We start from the raw sequence: 11542 nt of genomic DNA on the forward strand, positions 1-11542 counted from the left end.
CGTTGCTACCGTCTTCTAGATTGCATCTTGGCTTGGATTGCGTGTTCGCGGTAGGAAATTTTTGTTTTCTATGCAACGTTATCCTACGAGTGGTATCAGAGCCGTGTCTATGCATAGATGGTTGCACGAGTAGAACACAATGGTTTGTGGGCGTTGATGCTCTTGTTATCTTTAGTTTGAGTACTTTGCATCTTCGTGGCATAGTGGGATGAAGCGGCTCGGACTAACTTTACATGACCGTGTTCATGAGACTTGTTCCTCGTTCGACATGCAACTTGTATTGCATAAGAGGCTTTGCGGGTGTCTGTTTCTCCTACTATAGTGAAGATTCAATTTACTCTTCTATTGAAAACATTAGTATCAACATTGTGGTTCATGTTCGTAGGTAGATTAGATCTCTCTCGAAAACCCTAAACCACGTAAAATATGCAAACCAAATTAGAGACGTCTAACTTGTTTTTGCAGGGTTTGGTGATGTGATATGGCCATAATGTGATGATGAATATGTATGAGATGATCATTATTGTATTGTGGCAACCGGCAGGAGCCTTATGGTTGTTTTTAAATTTCATGTTGAGTAGTATTTCAAAGTAGTTGTAATAGTTGCTACATGGAGGACAATCATGAAGACGGCGCCATTGACCTTGACGCTACGCCGATGATGATGGAGATCATGCCCGAAGATGATGGAGATCATGTCCGTGCTTTGGAGATGAAGATCAAAGGCGCAAAGACAAAAGGGCCATATCATATCACATATGAACTGCATGTGATGTTAATCCTTTTATGCATCTTATTTTGCTTAGATCGCGACGGTAGCATTATAAGATGATCCCTCACTAAAATCTCAAGATAATGAAGTGTTCATACTTAGTAGCACCGTTGCCAAGACTTGTCGTTTCGAAGCATCTCTTGATGATCGGATGTGATAGAATCAACAAGTGCATACAACGGGTGCAAGCCAGTTTTGCACATGCGAGGGATATTGTTTTGAGTGGGAGTTCACCTAGATTTTTAATTATGTTGAATTAAAATTTGAACTCAATTTGTCATAAACTTAGTCTAAACTATTGCAAATATATGTTGTAGAGATGGCGTCCCCAATCAATTTTTACCAGTTCCTAGAGAAAGAAAAGCTTAAGAGCAACGGTAGGAACTTCACCGACTGGTTCCATCATGTGAGGATCTTCCTCTCTGGCGGAAATCTGCAATATGTGCTTGATGCACCGCTAGGTGACCCTCCTGCAGAAACTGAAACCGATGAAGTAAAGAATGTTTACGCGACTCGGAAAGCTCGGTACTCTCAAGTTTAGTGTGCCATCCTGTGCAGTCTGGAAGCCGATCTTCAAAAACGTTTTGAGCACCACGATCCTCATGAGTTGGTCAATATGCTGAAAGCTATATTTGAAACTCATGCGGCCGTGGAATGCTATGAAGCATCGAAACACTTCTTCGACTGCATGATGGAAGAAGGCAGCTCCGTTAGTGAGCACATGCTCGCCATGACCGGGCATGCGAAGAAACTCAGTGACTTGGGAATAGTGATTCCTAACAGACTGGGGATTAATCGTGTCCTTCAATCACTGCGACCAAGTTACAAGAACTTTGTGATGAACTACAATATGCAGAACATGAACAAGGAGTTACTCGAACTCTTTGGCATGCTAAAAGCTGCTGAGATTGAGATCAAGAAAGAGCACCAAGTGTTGATGGTCAACAAGACCACCAGTTTCAAGAAACAGGGGCAAGTCTAAGGGAAAATTCAAGAAAGGTGGCAAGAAAGCTGCCACGCCTCCTATGAAACCTAAGAACGGCCCTAAGCCCGATGCTTGAGTGCTATTATCGCAAGGAGAAGGGACACTTGGAAGCGTAATTGCTCCAAGTATCCGGCTGATCCGAAGAGCAGCCTTGTCAAGAAGAAGAAAGAAGGTATATCCGATATACATGTTATAGATGTTTATCTCACTGGTTCTCGTTCTAGTACATGGGTATTTGATACTGGTTCGGTTGCTCATATTTGTAACTCGAAACAGGAACTAAAGAATAAACGAAGACTACTGAAAGATGAAGTGACGATGCGCGTTGGAAACGGATCCAAAGTCGATGTGATCGCTGTTGGCACACTTCCTCTACATCTACCTTCGGGATTAGTTTTAAGCCTAAATAATTGTTATTTTGTACCCGCGTTGAGCATGAACATTATATCTGGATCTTGTTTAATGCAAGACGGTTATTCATTCAAGTCTGAGAATAATGGTTGTTCTATTTTTATGAATAATATCTTTTATGGTCGAGCACCACAAAAGAATGGCTTATTTCGTTAGATCTCGATAGTAGTGATACGCATATACATAACATTGATGCTAAGCGAATTAAATTGAATGATAATTCTACTTATATGTGGCACTTGTCGTCTTGGTCATATTGGAGTGAAACGCATGAAGAAACTCCATACTGATGGATTACTTGAATCACTTGACTTTGAGTCACTTGATAGATGCAAAGCATGTCTAATGGGAAAAATGACAAAGACTCCATTTTCCGGTATGATGGAGCGAGCTACTCGACCTATTGGAAATCATACATACCGATGTGTGTGGACCAATGAGCGTAGCATCGCGCGGTGGTTATCGTTATGTTCTAACCTTCACAGATGATCTGAGTAGATATGGGTATATCTATTTCATGAAACATAAATCCGAAATTTCGAGAAGTTTAAGGAATTCCAAAGTGAAGTAGAAAATCAACGTAACAAGAAGATTAAATTTCTATGATCTGATTGTGGAGGTGAATATCTGAGTTATGAGTTTGGCATGCATTTAAAGAAATGCGGAATACTTTCACAATTGACACCGCCGGGAACACCTCAATGTAACGGTGTGTCCGAACGTCGTAATCGAACTCTCTTAGATATGGTTCGTTCTATGATGTCTCTTACTGATTTGCCGTTATCATTTTGGAGTTATGCATTAGAGACAGCTGCATTCACTTTAAATAGAGCACCATCAAAATCCGTAGAAACGACACCATATGAATTATGGTTTAATAAAAAACCTAAGCTGTCGTTCCTGAAAGTTTGGGGTTGCGAAGCCTATGTAAAGAAGTTACAACCGGACAAGCTAGAACCCAAAGCGGAGAAATGCATCTTCATAGGATACCCTAAGGAAACTATAGGGTATACTTTCTATCACAAATCCGAAGGCAAAATCTTTGTTGCTAAGAACGGAACCTTTCTTGAGAAAGAATTTCTCACTAAAGAAGTGACTTGGAAGAAAAGTAGAACTCGATGAGATTGATGAATCTATACTCGTTGATCGAGTAGCGCAGTACCGGAAGTTGTACCTGTACCGCCTACACCGGCAACGAGAGGAAGCTAATGATAATGATCATGAAACTTCGAACGAGGAAACTACGAAACTCGCGGATCGACAAGGGAACGTACCACTCCTGATTGGTATGATCCTTGTCTGAATGTCATGATTGTGGATAACAATGATGAGGACCCTGCGACATATGAAGAAGCGATGATGAGCCTAGATTCCAACAAATGGCAAGAAGCCATGAAATCCGAAATGGGATCCATGTATGATAACAAAGTATGGACTTTGGTAGACTTACCTGATAGCCGCAAGGCTGTTGAGAATAAATGGATCTTCAAGAGAAAGACAGATGCTGATGGTAATATTACCGTCTATAAATCTCGACTTGTCGCAAAGGGTTTCCGACAAATTCAAGGAGTTGACTACGATGAGACTTTCTCACCTGTAGCGAAGCTAAAATCTGTGAGGATTTTGTTAGCAATAGCTGCATTTTTCGATTATGAGATTTGGCAGATGGATGTCAAAACGGCGTTCCTTAATGGAGACATTGAGGAAGAGTTGTATATGGTACAACCCAAAGGTTTTGTCGATCCTAAAAATGCTAACAAAGTATGCAAACTTCAGCGTTCAATCTATGGACTGAAACAAGCATCGAGAAGTTGGAACCGACGCTTTGATAAGGTGATCAAAGACTTCGGGTTTATACAGTGTCATGGAGAGGCCTGTATTTACAAGAAAGTGAGTGGGAGCTCTGTAGCTTTCCTGATATTATATGTAGATGACATATTATTGATCGGGAATGATATAGAACTATTAAGCAGTGTTAAAGGTTATTTGAATAATAGTTTTTCAATGAAAGACCTTGGTGAAGCATCGTATATATTAGGCATCAAGATTTATAGAGATAGATCAAGACGCCTAATAGGGCTATCACGAGTACATATCCGGACAAGATTCTAAAGAAGTTTAGAATGGACGAAAGTAAGAAAGGGTTCTTACCTATGTTACCAGGCAAGGTCTTGAGTAAGACTCAAGGACCGGCTACGGCAGATGAAAGAGAAAGGATGAGTAATATCCCCTATGCCTCGGCGGTAGGATCTATCATGTATGCCATGCTATGTACTAGACCGGATATAGCACATGCTGTTAGTTTGACTAGCGAGATATCAAAGTGATCCGGGAATGGAACACTGGACAGCGGTCAAGAATATCCCGAAGTACTTGAAAAGAACTAAGGATATGTTTCTTTGTTATGGAGGTGACCAAGAGCTCGTTGTAAGTGGTTACACCGATGCAAGTTGGAACAACGATCCTGATGACTCTAAGTCACGGTCTAGGTACGTGTTTATATTGAATGGTGTCTGCGGTAAGATGGGCAAGCTCGAAGCGGTGCACGGTGGCGAAGTCTTCAACGGAATCAGAGTACATAGCGGCTCAGAGGCTTCATCAGAAGCGGTATGGATGAAGAGGTTCAGTGTAGATCTCGGTGTGGTTACTAGTGCATTGGACCCATTAATCATTTACTGTGATAACATGGGTGCCATCGCCAATGCACAAGAGCCAAGGTCACACAAGAGGCTGAAGCATATCAAGCTGTGTTACCACTCGATTCGCGAGTACATCGAAGATGGAGAAGTAAAGATTTGCAAAGTACACACTGATCTGAATGTAGCAGATCCGTTGACTAAAGCTCTCCCTAGGGCAAAGCATGACCAACACCAGAATGCCATGGGTGTTAGGTATATTACAATGTAATCTAGATTATTTACTCTAGTGCAAGTGGGAGACTGAAGGAGATATGCCCTAGAGGCAATAATAAAGTGGTTATTATATATATCTTTATGTTTATGATAAATGTTTATATATCATGCTATAATTGTATTAATCGAAACATTAGTACATGTGTGATATGTAGACAAACAAAGAAGTCCCTAGTATGCCTCTTAACTAGCTTGTTGATTAATGGATGATTAGTTTCATAATCATGAACATTGGATGTTATTAATAACAAGGTTATATCATTATATGAATGATGTAATGGACACACCCAATTAAGCGTAGCATAAGATCTCGTCATTAAGTTATTTGCTATAAGCTTTCGATACATAGTTACCTAGTCCTTATGACCATGAGATCATGTAAATCACTTATACCGGAAAGGTACTTTGATTACACCAAACGCCACTGCGTAAATGGGTGGTTATAAAGGTGGGATTAAGTATCCGGAAAGTATGAGTTGAGGCATATGGATCAACAGTGAGATTTATCCATCCCGATGACGGAAAGATATACTCTGGGCCCTCTCGGTGGAATGTCGTCTAATGTCTTGCAAGCATATGAATGAGTTCATAAGAGACCACATACCACGGGTGCGAGTAAAGAGTACTTGTCAGGAGACGAGGTTGAACAAGGTATAGAGTGATACCGAAGATCAAACCTCGGACAAGTAAAATATCACGTGACAAAGGGAATTGGTATTATATGTGAATGGTTCATTCGATCACTAAAGTCATCGTTGAATATGTGGGAGCCATTATGGATCTCCCGATCCCGCTGTTGGTTATTGGTCGGAGTGAGTACTCAACCATGTCCGCATAGTTCACGAACCGTAGGGTGACACACTTAAAGTTGGATGTTGAAATGGTAGAACTTGAATATGGAATGGAGTTCGAATATTTGTTCGGAGTCCCGGATGAGATCCCGGACATCACGAGGAGTTCGGAATGGTCCGGAGAATAAGATTCATATATAGGATGTCATTTTATGTGAATTAAAATGATGCGGAAGGTTCTATGGAAGGTTCTAGAAGGTTCTAGAAAAGTCCGGAAGAAACCACCAAGGAAGGTGGAGTCCCGGTGGGACTCCACCTCCATGGCCGGCCAACCCTAGTGGGGGAGGAGTCCCAAGTGGACTCCCCTTAGGGGGCCGGCCACCCCCATATGGAAGGGGGAATCCCACCCCAAGTGGGATTCCCACCCTAGGTAGGTTTCCTTTTCATATGGAAGGTTTTGGTTTCGGGTCTTATTCGAAGACTTGGAGTCCAACACTTGGGGTTCCACCTATATAATGAGGGGCCAAGGGAGGGGGCCGGCCACCCAAGACCACAAGCTGGCCACCCCATTGAAGTGGCCGGCCACCCCCTCCAAAACCCTAGCCGCCCCCCTCTCCTCCATATCTCCCGCGTAGCTTTAGCGAATCTCCGCCGGAGTTCTCCACCGCCACCGACACCACGCCATCGTGCTGTCGGATTCAAGAGGAGCTACTACTTCCGCTGCCCGCTGGAACGGGAGGTGGACGTCGTCTTCATCAACAACCGAACGTGTGACCGAGTACGGAGTTGCTACCCGTTCGTGGCGCCGGAAGCGATCGTGATCAAGATCTTCTACGCGCTTTTGCAAGCGGTAAGTGAACGTCTACCGCAGCAACAACAGCCTCATCTTGTAGGCTTTGGAATCTCTTCAAGGGTGAGACTCGATACCCCCTCGTTGCTACCGTCTTCTAGATTGCATCTTGGCTTGGATTGCGTGTTCGCGGTAGGAAATTTTTTGTTTTCTATGCAACGTTATCCTACAATAGGTACATGTGGACCCCGCAGATCTACCCTAGGGTTAGGGTTAGGATCCGGGTGAGGTTTAGGGTTACCAAAATGTTCGCAAAATAGAAAGTTGACCCGCAGATGCGGGAAATCCTAGGGAGGGAATGGCCTCGGTTAGGGTTAGGGTTAGCAATGGACTTTTTCCTTTGTTTTAGCACATATGTACATCGATAGCAGATGTTGGGCCTACTGGCACCGGTTGACCCGTCTGCGAATAGCTTCAGTCGTGGGACATATATATGTCATCTACCAACTCTTAAAAAATAGATCCATTTTTACATAATGCAGACTAGTAAATAAATAATAGAAACATAATATAAAGTAATATGAGAGAGAAAAAATTAAATAAAAATAATAAAAATAAAACATATGCCGAGGGTTGTCGTCGGCATAGGAGGGGCATGCCCTATGCTGAGGGTAGCCCTCGGCGTCTTACCTGACGCCGTGAGCGCGCCGTCGCGTCGCGGATGGAGCAGGAGCTATGATGGTGCCTACGCCGAGGGCCAGGTAGACGCCGATGGCAGCCTCGGCGTAGCCTCCTCTATGCCGACGGCATGCTTACGCCGACGGTCGGTGCTCCGAGCTGCCCCGACGAGGCCGTACGCCGACGGCCCCGACATTTGGCCGTCGGCGTACACTCTGGCCGTCGGCGTCTCCGGCCATTCCTGTAGTGCGTTTACGACAACATCGAAACCAGCCTTCACGAGCTTGGTCGCTGGATTAGAGAGGAGTGGCATCTGTGGCTTTCTAGTCGTGGTTTAGGTAGACACCAGGGGGAGGAGTAGCCTCTGCTTGGATGGGTGGTGTGACCGGCTCCGTCTGTGGACGCCTGGCGCAAGTTCTCTCTATGTACTGGACGTTGTCCTTTTCCCCCTCGAGCTTAATACAAAACACACAGATCTCCTGCGCGTACTTGAAAAAAAAATCGAGAAACCGACCAGAAATCCACTCAAGCATATGCGCCCACGCGCATGGAAAACCGCCGCCCACGCAAATCGAATCCAAGCGCAAATCGAAGTCGCCCCCAAACCATCCCAAATCAAAACAATAGAAGACGAATCAATCTGTAGCGACGCAAGGAAGCGACAGGCCACGGAACGAAACCAAACACCCACAGGGCAACCACCCACGGTGGCCGGCATAGGCGGAACAACCCTCCAACAACAACATAGAAGAAAAATGCAGGAGAAATGAATGGGAGAGCAAACCAGATCAGGTAGCAAGGATCTCCTAGCCGCACAGACAGTGGGAGCAGTGGCCACGGCCGCGAAGAAGGCGCGGCAGCACCGGTTGGACACCGAGGAGGCAGAGGAGCACCGCTGGGCAAAGAGAGACATTGGCCATACCAAACAGCAGAGGGCGGAGACTGGCCTCGCGGTCAAAACTCAAGTCAGCGCGAACCGACCTCGCGTACCCCGGCGCTTGCACCGCTCCAGCGCGACAAGCAATGCCCCGGTAGGACCCAACAAGCGACACGTCACAAGCAACGAAAGGGACGTGCAGAGCTAAATCGTTAAAGGTTTGTCACGCCATCATCTTCAACATTCAAGACCCCATCACAGTGAGCTCACATTACATTTTTAGAACCTTCAAACATCCATCCTTGTTCTTTAAAAACTTCGAACACCTCCCATAGGACCATACCACACCCAACTCATTTTAATTGTAAAAAAACAAGAAAAAAACCTCAAATAAAACTAAAGCCTGGTAACAACAGCAAAACGGATAATCAACCATACACAATCCCAGAAAGATGCTTAACATACAAGTCATAGTACATGCACAGATAGTTGCCAGAATATACAATATAGCTAAATCGTTCAAGGTTTGTCACGCCATCATCTTCAACATTCAAGATCCCAACACAGTGAGCTCACATTACATTTTTAGAATCTTCAAACATCCATCCTTGTTCTTTAAAAATTTCAAACACCCCCCCTTCTGCCGCAATCTGACTCTTATCGGAAACAAGAGCGGACCAAGCAACAAATATCTCCACCTCCACCTTAGGATCGCCAAAGGAACATGCCATACTACTTATATTGCAATCTTTGGGCATGAAGCGAACCTGACCTTGTGCTGCAATCTCACCAGACTGAGAGTAGGCACGTATGAAAAATGTTAGGCTTCCTCTCACTTCGACAGACACAACATTTCTTGATAGATGGAGGTAACCATCTGAACCCTTGGGCATTGGTCTACCACGAGAAGCAAGCAGCACAACATTCATAGACGATGGAGCAAGTATTATACGACGGTGAGAAGCAAGCCACTTCACCGCCATATTCGAAAGGCCATGGCCCATTTTTGACACGGACACTCAAGACAGTGGCCTGGACAGTTTGTTCAATTCGCTCCATGCATAACTCTGTTGTGCAGAAGCAGTTCTCAAAGCAAATGGTTTTCACACCTGGATAATACCCTCCGGTGTAGTGGTAGAAAGCACTGATCAATGCTCTATCTTGAGACACTGTCGTACCTTTTACTCGTAGTTGGACTTCAAATTTAACATGATCCGTGAACAAAATGGCACGAGATGGGCCAACCAAGCGGAAAAAAGGATCCTGCAAGTGTCACCCATCATCCTGTTAGTACCAGAAACCCTGGAATTATAAAGCATACTCTACTTTCAAACAAACAAACAGAATATCCGATCAAAAGAAATGTTACTCCCTCAAGTCTATATTAATGGACTTAACATTATCTAGATTGGTACTCCCTCTGTCCCAAAATGTAAGGCGCCTAAGCTTTAGTCAAAAGTAAACATATTTTAAGTTTGATCAAATTTATACGTAAAAATATAAATATTCACAATGCCAAATCAATATCAATAGATTCGCCAGAAAGTATAGTTTCTCAAAATATCCATTTGATATTGTAGATATCCATATTTTTTCGTATAAACTTGGTCAAACTTAGAAGATATTGACTTTTGGCTAAATCTTATGCGCCTTACATTTTGGGACGGAGGGAGTATGTATCTAGTTAAGTGTTTAGACTAGATGCATGCATATCTAGATAAAGTTGAGTCCACTAATTTGTACCGAAGGGAGTACAACACTTGCACACTAAGAGAAACGTACATAAAAAAGTATAGGAAAAGATTCGGTGGTATAAATGTAGGTAGCAATATTTGAGCTGATAAAAACATGTTAGAGAGAGGAACCATGCAGTAGTAGTTATAGGCAGTCGATCTTTAGAGGAAAAAATGCTGCCACACTTGCACACTAAGAAGTGTAGGAAATGATTAATGTATACTCCACCTGTTTTTAAATGCTACCACACTTTATCTACATTATATGCATTTGGTATTATAAATTTTTATATTTATTCTTCTATTATTGGTCAAAGTTTGAATTTGACTAAATTCAGAACGCGGATAAACCCATTATATAGTTATAAACAGAGGGATTAGAAATATACTAGCTAGCAATATTTGAGCTGACAGTAACATTTTTAGTGTATATGAGAAGAACCATGCAGTAGTCGTTATGCAGTGAGATCTAAAAAGTTGAGGGAGTAGCATGCGTACATCTTGATCGAGTTTTTGAGACTCGCTTCTATTGCAAGAGAAGAGAAGGTTACGATTGTGATCAACATCGTCGCGTGCAGCAACCACGCCGTACACAGACAGTGGCCATTCGAGGCCACCTTTTATTCCCGCGAGTCTGAGTGTGAAGATCTGCAAGGTGGGCGCAAAGCAGGCGGCATCATGTAGGCCACGTCCAGGTGTTGAGTGTGTAAAGTGCATAGGACTGATAACCGCTGCAAACACCAAGCACCAAAAGGAATTAGTTCATGTACCGTAGACCAATGTAGTAACATATGCATGAATGGATCAAAAGCAATGCACCCACGCATGATTGAGAGACACGAGCTATCTACTCACTCATGTCTAGGAAGGATCCGTAAACTGGTTTCCAGTGATCTTCCCAGCACCTACGGTACGAAGTGAATTTCTTCTCCTCGTAGGCCATCTCCTCCTCATTGGCTATCTGCTCGGCCGATTTGCCCCTGTTAATGATATCCTCTTTGATGTACTCATCGAGATCGGCGGAGGCGAAGGGCAAATCCAGGAAGAAGTCGAGAAACGGATCCTCGACAGTTCGACCCGATTTTAATGTTGAGTCTTGGATCCTCGGCACCTGCTGCTCCCCAGAACTAGATGATTCCCCTTCCATCTTCTCCTGCTCCTCCAAGAGGAAGAGGGTTTTTACCTATGCCGTCGATGCTCGTCTCTGTTTTCTCGGAGGAAAGAACTTGTTCGTCCGATTTTTGATGGCGGTGGGTGCGCAGCCAAGCGCTAGCGATAGACTAGGGTTCGGCCGCTTTATATAACTCAGGCTTACCCTGGTCTTTGCTGAATACACCACGGATACGGCCGGGTTAGGATGCATATACCTGTACCATGCCACGCCCACGCGGATCGTGGTCAATAAAGAAAGACCAATAACTAAAAAGCCCAGGCACTATTTATCGCTCGTTGCTAGTGGTAATACGACTCGCCCGTAAATATCAGCCAGGTACCTTTTTTTCCTGTAGACTTGCGCTTGGTGCGGTATGCTGGTTGGTTTTGGCCCTCCCTTTATTTTCGTCGGTACAATCTTTGGTTACCGTCTCTATTCCC

At 43.9% G+C, this 11542-nt stretch overlaps 1 protein-coding gene across 1 annotated transcript; it reads right to left on the bottom strand.

The window, feature by feature from the left end:
• Positions 1 to 9113: 9113 nt before the first annotated feature.
• On the bottom strand, positions 9114 to 11099 carry LOC124656740. Its single transcript, XM_047195432.1, has 3 exons — positions 10805 to 11099; positions 10448 to 10680; positions 9114 to 9479 (listed from the first exon to the last, which is right to left on the bottom strand). The coding sequence occupies exons 1-3, from the start codon at positions 11094 to 11096 to the stop codon at positions 9114 to 9116; spliced, it is 891 nt and encodes a 296-aa protein (XP_047051388.1). The 5' UTR covers positions 11097 to 11099.
• Positions 11100 to 11542: the final 443 nt, after the last annotated feature.

The sequence above is a fragment of the Lolium rigidum genome, chromosome 5, assembly GCF_022539505.1.
Source record: "Lolium rigidum isolate FL_2022 chromosome 5, APGP_CSIRO_Lrig_0.1, whole genome shotgun sequence".
NCBI lineage: Eukaryota > Viridiplantae > Streptophyta > Magnoliopsida > Poales > Poaceae > Lolium > Lolium rigidum.

Excerpts from the sequence above, each read along its gene's own strand:
- LOC124656740 (XM_047195432.1), bottom strand. The coding sequence starts at position 11,096 with ATGGAAGGGGAATCATCTAGTTCTGGGGAGCAGCAGGTGCCGAGGATC. Across the intron at positions 10,681-10,804 it reads CGGATCCTTCCTAGACATGA|CGGTTATCAGTCCTATGCAC; the intron begins GTGAGTAGATAG and ends TGGTGTTTGCAG. Across the intron at positions 9,480-10,447 it reads CTCAAAAACTCGATCAAGAT|GATCCTTTTTTCCGCTTGGT; the intron begins GTACGCATGCTA and ends TGACACTTGCAG.